At 40.1% G+C, this 14294-nt stretch overlaps 1 protein-coding gene across 3 annotated transcripts in view; it reads left to right on the top strand.

Moving 5' to 3' along the window:
• The window catches only part of tbc1d22a (TBC1 domain family, member 22a), a 167149-nt gene that overhangs the window by 61453 nt on the left and 91402 nt on the right, over positions 1–14294 (top strand). Inside the window, exons 8-10 of one of the 3 annotated variants that reach the window (XM_085435919.1) lie at positions 1706–1768; positions 2247–2312; positions 9443–9557. In XM_085435919.1, coding sequence (XP_085292045.1) covers positions 1706–1768; positions 2247–2312; positions 9443–9557 — 244 coding nt within the window. The remainder of the gene's footprint in view (positions 1–1705; positions 1769–2246; positions 2313–9442; positions 9558–14294) is intronic. The other 2 variants (XM_085435917.1, XM_085435918.1) reach the window with 2 other exon arrangements.

The raw sequence follows: 14294 nt of genomic DNA, 5'->3' as shown, positions 1-14294 counted from the left end.
CCACTACAGTGAATGCATAGTCCCGACAGTGAAGCACAGAGAGCGCAGGGGTGTGATGATTTGGAGCTAGTTGAGTGCAAAAGGGAGATGACATTTATAGATGGGACCATCAATGCCTGTGAATTTAACAAAATACTGGCTGACAACATGAGCAATACTGCAGCGTGATGGCGATCCAAATCACGCTGCCAAAAGCACAAGAAGAAGGAACACTAGGAGGTTCATTTGCTTCACTGAGTTTCTACTCTGTGGCCTGCAATTATTAATATAGTAAGTCTGTGTAGTCTTTATTTTGTAAAGAGAAAGTGGGTCTACTGTTCAAGTATGTCATTAATTTTAAGTGATATCACACAGGGCTCCGCTCATTTCTGTTACATGTCATCCTTGTGTTTGTGTGTCCATCATCCATTCTGAATGTCCGTCTGTTTCGAGGTTGTTCTTTTGTCTCTTTTATATTTTTGTTTATGTTCCTTGTAACTTGCCCACACAGAGTGTGTGTGTGTGTGTGTGTGTGTGTGTGTGTGTGTGCGTGTGCATACGGATGTCCCAGCTTGAACTGCAAACCCTTTTGATGTACTGCAGCAGTTTCATTCTTCCCCAGGAGAAAGTGATCTAAAAAAAATCTAGCTTTGGTCTTTTTTTGTTATTTTTCAAGCAAGCAGAGAAGAGTGTTGTGTGGAGATGGCATTTTGTTGGTTTATTTCTGATGCATTAAAAATATTTGGACCACTAGAGGATGAAAATACCGACCCTTCATTTACGATGGCCTTATCAATTACAAAATGTCAAATGTCAAAATACAATTTTAAAACAGTGAGCTGAATGCTACTGGAACTTACATAGAGAATTATTATATTCTCAAAGATACCACCTCGTCCTGCTTCATGGGAAATACCACAACTTCCCATTTTAAAGTGGCCTTGAATACTTTTAGCTTATTTTCTGTCATATATTCTATGAAAATGGTGCACGCTCATATTAAACATGACCAAAGCTTCCTTCCATACCTTGTTTCAACTCAGTCATTAAATCCAGGAGGATTTAGTATTGGTTTGTAGTAAGTTTTGGTGGCTCTGTGGTTAGTAGTGTGGCTTTGTTGCAGAGGGACGCATGCATCAAAATATTAACCATTTCTAAGATGGGCCGCGCTCCACATTAGATATTTTTAATGCAAATCTGTTTATTACATTAAGTAATTCTGGAAACGCACCAACAAAGAGACAAGCCAGACCTCTAAAAACGTCCTCGCTCGATGTAGAAACATCACTATATGTGGAAGTCATCCCTGTGAGCCAAATGCTCAAAATTCTTCTTATTACTGCTCTTGACTATGTATGCTATCAAGACAGAAGATGTGTAAATTATTTGGCGTCTGAGGCCCCACCCATCTTTTGCTCAAACCTTCTGTTTGTGAGGGGCAGCCACTAGCTAGAGTGGCTTGTTGAAAACAGTGGATGAACTGATACACTATAAGACAAATAAGGATTATAAGTAATCATACAAAGCTACCCTATACATTCCAACATATAATATAGAACTGGGTGTGAGTGTAATAACTCCACTTTATGTCCTTTGTCATTTCTTTATAACGCCTGAAAAAGTCTGAAAATGCAGTACATGTGGAGGACGTTTATATTGTGTGTGTTTGTGTTTATGTGTGTGTGTCCGTGTGTGTCTAACACATTCTCTCCCATGTTGCTGTCAGATCCACATAGACATTCCTAGGATGAGTCCTGAATCTTTGGTGCTGCAGCCAAAGGTGACAGAGGTAAGGTGGACTGGATGTGGACCCAATGCCCAGTCCCGTAACCAGCCGCGCACTCTTACAAACAGACCAGGCTATTTCAGTTGGCTTGGCTCCAGCTGCCGCCCTGCATCCGCCTGGCTCCCTTCTGATGAATCTGTCCGCCTGTCGTATCGGTCGTCTGCGGGGTAAACACTCTGAAATGGTGTAAATGTGGTCTCGTACATGCATAAACGCACACACACACGCATTGATGCAAGCACATATTATCGTAGAGGCATCTCAGCATGCAAGGGCACTCATATGCAGTGCTGCATTCAAGACCACAGCTGCTATCCATTTCAGAAAACTGAAACCCCAGTCCGACTTCAATCAAAGACACCAATCCACTAACTGTTCCTCTCGCTATCCGTTCCTGTCACTGTCTGTAATGGCCAAATCTGTGCTAACCTGCCCGTTGCTTCAGTGTTTGTCTTTTTTTTTTCTCTCCTTCTCTCTGCAGATTCACATTGACATACCGAGAACTAATCCTCTTATTCCTCTCTTTCAACAAGCTTCTGTTCAAGAGGTGAGACCCCTCCAGCTGCACACACACCACCTCACCTAGCAGGGTTTTCCCTTTTCTGCTTTTAGGCAGATTTGGTCCTGGAATTAGAGGCACTGATGATGTTGGACACCTTAAAGACAGAACATGTGAGATGGCTTACAAAGAGGGGAAAAACATGACAATAGTTAAAACGATATAGGTCGAAAAAATGGGGCACAAACTGTGACGAGTAGTTGAGTGTTAGAGTAAAAATACTGTCTCCACTCAAGTCTCAGTATCTTGATTTATTTACTTACTTTATTTAATGTTTTTCTATCTGCCTGCGAGTGTAAAATGGGAAGACCCTTGCTTAAGCACTGCATGATTTGGCATGGGGCACATACACAGCTGCTCAAGCGAAGAACACACATGATTTTAATAATTACATGCATGGGATTAGATCCCTTTTAACTTTCACTCTGCATGGTTGGCAGTTTCATATCTTTTTGTTGTGCTTCGTTAGTTCTACTGAAGCATTTCTTATTACAGTTGGGTGCTCTGTTATGGCCGATATAAGAAGTCATTTTCTTCAAAACATCTTGAGCATTATGTTTGAAACATTGAACTATTAGTCACAGTTGTGCACATTGGACAATATGGTTAAAAGCTAGGAAAACTCATAAGCACCTTTTTTCTCATGGTGATCAGTAGAAATGCATAAACAATACTTTAAAGGCATTTGTTTCTCACACAGAGCTGCTGCGCTTTTATCATACGTATAAAATTAATATCAGCTGATTTCACTCAGATCGGGTTTGCTCAGTTTCTCTGTTGATGGGTAAATGCAGATTGTAGCTACTTAATATGAATCAGTATCACTTTAAGTCTACATATACTGTGTATTGGATGTTTTTTGTAATGTTCATTAAAAAAAACAACTTTTCCAACCTGTCATTACACTCTATTAGTTCAATTCACTTGAATTGAGTTATGTTCATATAGCCACAAATCACAGCAATAGTCACCTTGAGATGCTTCCGAAGAACCTACAATAATCAATACTGATTTTACCTTAAAAAAATACAGTTTTAATTACTAGATTTTTGGCTTACTAGGTCATTTGTATTAAATGTGTGCAGATGATTTAGTTGGCTCAGAAGTAATGTGTTAAACCCATAAGTTACACAAAGTGACAAAGTTGTCGTAACCACAAATCAGTGGTTTTTCTTGACAATAGTGATTTCACATGTAATTTAATAGTTATATCAATGAAGACATTTAAAATCTGATTGATTTGTTGTCTCCCTTCAGAATGTCACACTTCAATAAACATGAAGTGTAAAGCCAGAACAGGGTCAGGGCTGTGTGAGAAACTATAAGCCAGGTTATGGCTTGAAACCTTTAACTATCTACTCATTGTAAGTTACAGAATAACTTGAAATAATGTAAGTATGGTTAGTGGTCTTTTAGCTATGAAATTCTTGTAAGAAGTTACTCCACTGGTCTGAGGGACTATCAGTGCAGCATTCCAGTGCAACTTAACATGGACATTAACCTGATTCCATTCATTTATATTGGGTTAAGCTTATCTTATTATTCTAGTGCTTCAGGAATGGCCTGTCATGAGTAGAACCACTGGCCTGAGAAGCAGAGAAGTGAAAACACAGATAGAAAACTCCATAATGAGGTGGAGGCTAATGAGGTGCCCAGGGCTCCGAGCTGCTTTGTGTGTTTACCTGCACAAAGGTGCGAGGAAGCACGCACATACACACTCAGACATCCATACAACATAGTGGGATTTTTGCATTTAGGTGAAAATATGGTTGATCTTCATTGAACATATGAAGTAATCAATCACAATGCAGACTAGAAAAAATTAACAGAACCTCTGTCCTAAAGCTTGGAATCACACCAAGAACAAAGTCTGTAAATTTAAAGAAAACATAAGGATCCAAAGTTAACAGCAAAATGCAAGCAGAAATCTCTAAGTTACTAAAACCTTTGTTCACGTGTCCACTTAAACAAAAACCCACCCACTAAGAATGTGTTCATGGAAAAGTAGCACAAAGGAAAACACGGATCTTCAAGAAAGAAATGATGGGTCACAATGTTTATTATTATTATTTATTTATTTTTATTTTGCAAAAGACCACTTGATGTTTCACAAGAGTCAAGTTGGCCGCAGGTCATTAAAGAGTCTAGTAATGTCTTGACTTTTGTTAAAAATAAGTCTTAGTATGTATTTAAGTGTTTGAAACTCTGTTTTCTGCATTTCAGCACCTCGTATGACTACACTGCTGAGGTCATAATATTTTTGTAACACGCTAAACTCAACTGTTGCTATAGCTGGGGAACATAAAGGGACAGTTATCAGCAGAATAACATACAAGGTTACGAGAAAAGAAATCGTGTCATGTGTAGGTTGTTTTTTTTTTTTTTTGTTTTTGTTTTTTGTTGTTGTTGTATCAATCCAACTGATAGGATTGATATTTTGATTTAAAAGTCCGATATCTCAGCCGATACATTCGTTCTTTCAGACACAAACATAAGCAGATTTTCCTAACATTTGTTAAGAGTAGTTTCTTATTTCCTCATTTACAATCTACCCGACAGTGCGGTGATCATCTGGTTGTTATAATTGTGGCGTTCTTAACAGGGATGTTGCCAACAGGGAAATTGCAGAGTGCCCTCTGGTGGATAAACCATGCAACATCAACACTCATATGGTTAATTAACTTTTTACCATTTTATTCATATGTGTAGTAAAAACAGTAATCATGCCAATAATATACTTTAGCAACTTATGGTTACTTATGTCCGTAAAACGTTTAAAATCCCAAATTCCCCAATGGTTATGCCTCATTTTTCTCTACCTCTGCCAAATAGCTTTGCTTTAATTATCATGGTGACTGATACCAGAATGCTTACAAAGAGTGTATTTTCACTTTTTCACATATCTGAAGTCTGGTGCTAAACAAATTTTGAGAGGTAATTAACTTCTTCATACCTATAGGACAGACGTAGAACAATGATCTTATGCCACAATGTGCAATGTTGTGTTAAAAAATAAAACAAAACGCCAAAAATAAGTCAAAATATTTCACACCAATACCAATAACTTTTATCCACACAGTGAAACATGGTGGAGGGAGCATCATGGTTTGGGTCTGCTGTCCTGCCTCGAGATCTGGATGCTTTGCAGTCAGTAGGGGAATAATGAATTCAGAATTTTTTCAGGCTTTACTTAGTAGATAAGTAGATTAAACTTAGAAAAGAAGAAAGGTAATATCTTGGAATGGTCAAATCAAGAAGGCTGCTCAGTTATCCAAAGAAAGATGGATGCACTGAAACACTCCTGCAGGAAAAAGCGTTTCTAAAAGCCTCCTGTTGCATTTGTTTACTGCTGAAAGAGGTTGCACGAGGTGCTGCTCCTATCTGGCCTCCACTGCACGTGACTGCTAATGCAAAAATAAGATTGTGTATTTTGTTTAGTCAGACTGCTGTGACTTACATGAAGACTTATGTTAATTCCAAACTTTCTCTTGTACCTGTAAGTGAAAGAAAATGATGAGGGTTGCTGTCATTCAGGAGTGCACAGACCTATAATATGTGCAAACACTTGAATACATACGCACGTTGCCCCAGGCAGTGCCACCTCCCATTGCCCCTGTTTTGTACAGGATACATGTCGAGGCTGTAAGCAGGGAGCTTAGCGTGGAAATGAGATCAGACAAGGAGGAGGCTGGGTGCTTGTTTTCTACCAAGTATCTTATCTACAGTATGCACTATTACTTCATCTGATGTTTGTATTTTTCCTTTTACCTCCATTTCCCCTCTCCCAGATCCCATGTTTTTCTCCCTCTCATCCCCACACATCAGCTCTTCCCGCTTACGTGCTAAATAAAAGCCACCAGCATACACTGAAATATTCAAGCAGTGTGCTCCTCATATATTTTGGTATGCAACAGACTCCCAAGGCCCCCCTCCCTTTTTTTTTTTATTATATGGTTATACTTGCTGCGGTGCCACCTGAAAATCACCTCTGCTTCATTTCATTCACTTGTTTGTCTCTGGGGCTCCGGAGATTTAGTCAAGATGGAAGGCAGTCAACAGTCTGTTCCATTTCAGGGAGAGAGGGATATTGAAGCAATTCTGCAGTGATTTCCTAAGTGGTATCTAAAGCGTTGGAGTTTTTCTTGTTTTCGAGTACAATATTGTCTTCAGGAGATGTTGATAATCAGCAATTACAAGATTCAAATGTGTTGTGTTTTGCATACAATTTGTGATTATAGGCTAAAAGAGCAGGATTTATCACTCAGCACAGTATGAGCCTTATACCACAAGCTTTTTTAATTTTAGTCTTTGCATAACAAATAGGTATGATGTAAGCGACTCGTATAGTTATTGTAGGATATTTAATAGACTAATGTTTTGAATGTGGGACAGCCCTTTTCCCCCAAGATCTGGACAAGACACCAATGAACATTTTCTTGAGTTGACACCTTTCTTGTAACAATTTCTTTTTTATCTCTGGAGATTATCCTTATCTGGGTCTTGGGGGACTGGAGCTAATGGAATTGAACAATAGTTTTTTGACAAAGGAGACAGAAAAGCTGATTTTGTGACACCCCCCCCCCCCCCCCAAAAAAAAAAAAAAGCCTCTATTATTAGGAGAATCTGAAGTTAAACTGGACTTCTCCAAATGAAGTTAATGTTATCTTCTCCTGGAGAAAATATTCAGTTACAGCTGCGTTTTCTCTCGCTTTCATATACAAATGATGCCACAGACAAACATACAGAGTTTAGAGTCTTTGTCCTCACAGTAAAACTGCTGCGGACCGGGTAGTTTTTGTGTGCATGAGTTCACTCAAAGCGGTTGCCAATGTGAAATATGCATGTCGGCTTTTGAGGCTGCATGAAAGTCCCATTACCCACTCCCCTTGCTCTCACCAGCACCTCTCCTGTGTTTGATGGATGCAGCTTTGATAGGGAAAGAGGTGGTGTGAGGTGTGGAGGAGAAAGCCAGGGAGAGCTTACCATTCTCTTCCACTGTCTTAGCAATGATGGAATTACTTTAAATAAAAAGGCGAGGGTTTTGTGGAGACACTTCCCAGTAAAAACACAAACAAAAAACCCATTACCATGACCATGTTATATACCATAAAACAATGAGGTATGAGGTTATTTAGAAAGTGACAGAAACCTGACATGGTCACCAAAACATAAGGGCTTGATGGGTGCGGTACATCAAGGTGTAAGAAAAATGTGTTTCTGTCTTCGTATTTTGGAGGGAAATCCATTTGCACAACAGAAAAAAACCAAGCTAAACATCAAGCCTCTTCTAATTCACTGGGGCTGACAGTATTAAACAGCCACCCATAACAAAGATGGAAGTGTTTGCCTTGCAAAAAAAAATGTTGAAAAGAAGGGAAAGAGAAGGAGATGGAGGAGACTGACTCAAAGGGGAAGAGGAAGAGACAGAGACAAAGTGAGGAGGGAGGAGACCAACACCAGAATCAGAGAACAAAGTTCAAAGTGAGTTTTTTTTTTTTAAGAACAAGAAATACAGCTGAGGAGCTAAAGACTGAGGTGTTGCTCAGTGATGATGGAGAGCCAAAGAAATGGTTCATATTAACTGTGGATGTATTGGCAGGCCGATATTATATAATTGCTAATTGTAGATGTATCGGCATTGGCAGTAGAGAAGAGGCGGTAGAAACATCCTATTGCCATTTTATGAGTTTTGATGTCACATAGTTTGTTCGCCAAAGCAGTGTTGGTGTTTTCACTGTTGACAACACGTTTGTTTTTCAATTGCCAAAAACATAACCAATTGATCTAAGCAGATTCAGGTGGACATCTCCAAGTATTGTTATTGGTATCGGCCTGAAAAATTCAGTATCGCTCAAGCTCTACGTTAAACTATGTGACTGTGTCAGCTGACTATAGTGCTATCTAACTAGCTTGGCTAATGAGGTGCATCTTTTGTCCCTTTGCTACTTAGGTTGCAAACAAAATAACTGGGGCCTTAAGCCAAACACTGCAGATGGAAATTAGCCCAAGGCTACAATCTGTCATATTTACATTTGTTAAAATGTTCATTAATATGTATTGTCCCTCTTTCTAAATAAAATCAAATCATTTAGCCAAAAACTGACCAGCTGACAGCTGAGGTTGAGTGACTTTCAGTGCACCTGAACGAGGGAGGGGCGGATGTGACTGAAAAACAGATGACAGTAATCTGCTGGGTTCCACCCCGCTCTGAACCTTGTTCTGCTGGAGGTTTCTTCCTGTTAAAAGGGAGTTTTCCCTTCCCACTGTCGCCAAAGTGCTGCTCATAGGAGGTCATATGATGGGATTTTCTCTGTATGTGTTATTGTAGGTCTACCTTGCGATATAAAGTGCCTTGAAGCGACTGTTGTTGTGATTTGGCGCTGTATAAATAAAATTGAATTGAACTGAATGCGTCTTAAAGCAGCCATCGCGTTATTGTCTTTTTCTAAATTGGACCATTAGCTACAAAATGAACATCGTTTTGTATCAGATGAGACTAGAAACTAATGATCCAGATCATAAACTCATCAGGAACGTGTCAGCCCCCCCACCCCACGCCCCTTTTGCTGGGCATTGGAAAGAATTTAGGTTGACAATTATGAGTCTGATTCACTTTTCAGAACTGGATGCTACATCCATAATTAATATGGAGTGTATGTGCATGACCGCCTGTAGATCTGCTGGATTATGCTTTTGTAAAAGAAACCAAACAAAGCCCTCTTAAAAAAGGAAAAAAATATGTTACAAGTGATCAAAAGTCCCCAGGCTACCTTTAGTTTTTCAAGAGATGGGTTTAAACAGTATTCCAAGTAGATGATCAGCTAATGTGGCAGAGTTGAAACCTGCTTCCCATGACATGAACCCAGCTTTTCTTCTTTACCAGCTTAGCACGCCTGAAATGATTCCTATGCTTTTTTTCCACACCTCACTCGCTTTCTGACATGTATGCTTTAATGATTTAAATCTCTAATTCCAACCAGCTTAATGTCTGAAATGTTGTCAATCATTGTGTTAAAAATTTCTACAACTATGTTGTTATTAGAGTGTTGGATTGAATTTTTTTCTTCTCTTTTCATGGCGTTGGTACTCTGTCTCTGTGTATGTTTGTATGTCTTAAGATTTTTGAACGGATCCTGTTTATCTGGGCCATCCGGCATCCCGCTAGCGGCTACGTGCAAGGCATCAACGACCTGGTCACACCATTCTTCGTCGTTTTCGTCTTTGAATATATTGGTGAGTGGCAACCCCCCCCCCCCCCCCTTTGTTTTTTTCAACTTTCACTTTAAAACTCCCTAATCTTTTGTGTGATATCCTTTTGAAGTAAGGATCACTCATCTCTTTCTGCTACCCCTCTGCTGAAAGTGCCACTCTCCACAGTGCAGAGTGGCACCTTTTGTAGCTGGCGAGACTCAGGGGTTACTCGCCGGTTCATCACCACAGGTCACAGGAAATCAACCCCGGGACCCTTGAGACCGTTTCTCTTTTCACAACTCTGTGTCCAAAGAGCTCCTCCTGCACCTGTGTGCCCTCTTCTCGCCCCTCTTTTCAATCCCTCTTTCTTTTCTGCTTTCATCCAGACACACACTTGGTTACAGTTTGTGTTTCGAATGTGCTTTTAAGCTCCATCTATCAAAGCATTCTGGTTAACACTTAGGAATTAGACTGTACAGTATGTGTGTGAGAGAGCATGACACGTGTAGGCGTGTATATGTGTGTGTGTGCACACCGCACTGTTTTTCCCAGGGCCCTCCTGCTGTGAGCGTTTAAGTTGTGCCACATTTGTGTAGATGAATGCTTTATTTTCCTTTCACACTTAACTCTTCTGACAGTATAAACACTGCTTCAGATCCTCAACATGAGAAGGGGGAAAGCAGTTGCAAGAAATTTCATTGCCGGTATAGGTGCGATATAATTTTATTTTTTATTTATTGATTTATTTTTTAAATGTTTGAACTACTTGAAAATATGACCAGATGGAACTTCTTGCATATTATTTTTTGTAGCATTTTTTCCTTTGCTGCACTGTATGTACACTGTGAATTTAACTCAAATCATCTTTATTTATATAGCACCAATTCATAACCAGAGTTGCATATAGGCGCATTATATTGTAAGGTGAAGACCCTGCAAGGATAAATCCTTGACAATTAGAGCCATTAGGACTTGGAGGACTTGGAGACATTGGGAAGGAAAAACTCCCTTTTAACAGGAAAAAGCCCCAGCAGGACCATCCTGTGGGTTTGGGTGAGGGGTAGGCAACAATTTAACAATCCATCCATTCGCTTCTGCTCATCCTTTTCAGGGTTGCAGGGGGTTGCGGGGGGTGCTGGAGCCTATCCCAGCTGTCATAGGGCGGCAACAGTGCTAACCACCGTGCTGCCCTTTTTTATGCTGCCCGGGGTACACCCTGGACAGGTTGCCAGTCTGTCACAGGGCTAACACACAGAGACAGACAACCATTCGCGCTCACATTCACGTGCAAATTCACACCTATGGGCAATTTGGATTATCCTCACAAACTGCATGTCTTTGGACTGTGGGAGGAAGCCGGAGTACCCGGGGGAGAGAAAGACCCCGGCCTGATGGTGGAATTGAACTCAGGACCTTCTTGCTGTGCGGCAACAGTGCTAACCACCGTGCAGCCCTTGCAATTTAACAAGTTATTGTTAAATAGCAAGAAAGTGTTGGCAGCTACAGTTGTAAAACAATACTTACTGATATGTTACAGGGAAGCTAACATAATATACAACAACAGTTTACTTCCCACCAGCACTGCAGACGTTCTTGTTGTTATTTTGATGGAAAGGGTCTTAAAATGTCCATCATATTGTAATTTTACCTGTCGTTTTAATCTTACATGATAATGAGGCAGGTTTAATAGCCTTATATTTTCAGAAAGAAAAAAACATTCTGAAAAGAGAATGTTTTTATATGTACGACGACCTTGTTAACATCCTAAGAAACACTTTTTTTTTTCCTGCAGTTTCAGCAGAGACACTAAAAGACTGCAATGATTATGCCTAAACAGGCAAATTCGAACTAAGTGGAATTAAGCTTGGTGCTTGCCTGAGCGTAATGAAATGCATCAAGGGAGGTTGCTGCAGAGGTCATATTTTTTTCCTGTTTTCCATCTCTTCTTCAGACAGAGAACTTTCCATATCCGATTAGATTTTACTCTGAAGGCTGAACCCTGCTCCTATAGTGGATACTAAAATTGCTTCCTTTCAGCTGTAGTCAGGGGGACATTTCTCCCCAGTAGGGCTGGGCGATATATCGAGTTTTTAAAAAATATCGATATATTTTCATACGAGATATAAGATGTGACAATATCGTTTATATCGATATAGTCTATGGTACGTTATAATTATACTTGTGGAGCCGCAGGTTTGCCTCTCTTTCGTCCACTTTTGTCTCTACGCAACGTTACTCGGCCTCGCCTCTCCTGCACTGAACACAACTCCCCCATAGCTTCACCTGCAGGCAATGACAAGATGAAAGCGGAAAATCTCCGTTAGCGAGTTACCGTGCGTGGGGCTGGATGGCGTCAACGTGTTAGCGAGCTAACCGCGCTAACGACATGCAGCCCAGAGGGGCTGCACGGCCTAAAATCCTTTCCTTTTCTCAAAAATCGACAGTGCGCCTTATGTATGAATTCTGGTTGTGCTTACTGACCGCGAACCGATTTTATGTGGTACACAGCGCTCAGCAATCTGTCAAAAAATGTTTTAATATGACTTTGCTAAGCTACGGAGCTGCACCGCTTGATGGATTGTCGGAGAATTAAGGCTACAGAGGAGGAGCCTCGCGGAGTGATACGTACTGTGTGTGTATAAGGATGGCACCTGTTCAGAGACGTGGTGCAGCTGTGAAATCTGTCTCTTTGTTATTATGCTCAGCGTCTATTAGTTTACATTTTGACTGCACAATTGTGAGCTTTTTGTTATGCACAAAAACAACATTGTTTTCTTTTATTTATGGACCATGATTATTTAATAAATGCTGATAATTTATTTTTGAGTAATATCTACGCTGTATGTAAATAAAAGTGCCCGTGTGACATCTGGGACACAGTGTGACTAAGAACTCTCTTTTTGTTCTTAACTTATGGCTTAAAAAAAAAAAAATCGAGATATATATCTTATATCGCCATCCAGCTAAAAAATATCGAGATATGAATTTTGGGTCATATCGCCCAGCCCTACTCCCCAGGAAGAGTGCTCAAAAATCTCTTTAATTTGGATTTTCCGATCCTGAATGCACTTCCTTTGCTGAGAGGAAATCCTGCAGCATGCACTCCCTCTGGACGAGAGAGAAGCTCCACATATTACCTTGTAGTGGTCACAGATTTACTGTGTTTTAAAAGTATTTGGTTAACCTGAAATCTGCTATAGACAGCATAATTTACAGTTTACAGTATAAGATCTTTGATATCACCATCATGGAGGGTTCCTTTCATCAAGTGAGCTCCTCCTTGGGTTGCAGAAATATGTTGCTCGTACCTTCTTTATGTTGAATGTGGCGATGTTAAATGAATCGATTAGAGTTGCAACATGATTTTTGTGAGATTGATTATGAGTGAATTCAAGAAAATCCATCTACATTTAGAGCATTTGACAGTATTCACGAGGAATGATGCTTTATTTTACATTTCCCATTCATTTTCTGCAATTTACCAACCAACCACTTTATTAGATAAAGCTCGCCATTTCTGGCTTGCACCCCTGCTCGAAACATTTTGGGTCCATATTGGCAAACCTGCTATGCCACCACATCCCAAAGATGTTCTGTTGGATTGAGATCTGGTGACTGAGGAGACCACTTGAGTACAGTGAACTCATTGTAATGATCAAGAAAGCAGTTTGAGATCATTTGAGCTTTTTGACATGGTGTTTTATCCTTTTGGCAGCAGCCATTAGATGATGGGTACACTGTGTTCATAAAGGGATGCACACGATCGTCACTCAGTACTCAGTCTAGACTAAGCTCTGTGGCGTTGAGAGCTGGGACTAAGGGATCTACAATGTGCCAATGAAATATGACTATCAGCCTGAACAATTAATACAAGGCATGATTGATCCATGCTTTCATGTTGTTTACATCAAATATTGTCGCTACCATCTGAATTTTGCAGGAGAAAACAAGAATCATTAGGATAGAAGCATTTTTCCAATCATTTGTTGTCAAATTTTGGTGAGCCTACATGAACTGTAATCCTCAGCCTGTGGTGTGGTCTTCTGTGTTGTGCATGCAGAGATGCTCACTGTTGCCTTCGTGTCAGTTTAAAGCAATCTGGCCATTGTCCTCTGACATGGACAAGGCCCGAAGAATTGCTGCTCGCTCTCTTTGTTGGAACATTCTCTGTATAAATTCAATTGATGATTCTTTGGGAAAATCCCTTTAGATAATCAGTTTCTGAACGGCATGGCTGTTGGTGCCAGGTGGTTTGGTGTGAGTATTTCAAAATTACTTAAGTCACCTTTCTTCCTCATTCTGCAGCTCTTTTTATTCAAGCTGAACATTCTGAATTTAAAACAGATGTTTTGCACACACATCAGGTGAACAGAACATGGGAGAGGAAAGAAAAAAGAGGATAAGCCACCTTCAACCACCTGCTGAGAGTTTTGAGTTGTTTTTTTTCTTTATTGAGAAACGTGACCAATTTTTAAAAAAACATTTTACCTCCTTTTCTTTTGTGTTCTTGTTTGTTTTACATTTATAATAAGCTGTACGTACTAGTTTGTCGAGAGACTCCTACAAAGAGAAATCCTTCCCCTTATGTGTGCAGTTCTTGCTGCTTCCTAGAATCCATACATCCCACAAAAATAGGTTAGTTTAAGTTCTCTGTGCTATGTTTTGGCTCATCTTTGAAGCTATGCAACATAGAGCTACTGTTGAAACCACAGTAAGTCACACACCATGCACACTGTGACCCTGCTGGGAGCCTTAAGAGGTTGGACCCAATTGCTTCTG

This window comes from Copadichromis virginalis, linkage group LG17 (assembly GCF_057382275.1).
Source record: "Copadichromis virginalis isolate Kocher_CV1m ecotype Utaka linkage group LG17, C_Virginalis_male_GT1.1, whole genome shotgun sequence".
Lineage (NCBI taxonomy): Eukaryota > Metazoa > Chordata > Actinopteri > Cichliformes > Cichlidae > Copadichromis > Copadichromis virginalis.
Note: the sequence above shows the minus strand (reverse complement) of the source record. Positions and strands in the feature narration are given on the sequence as shown.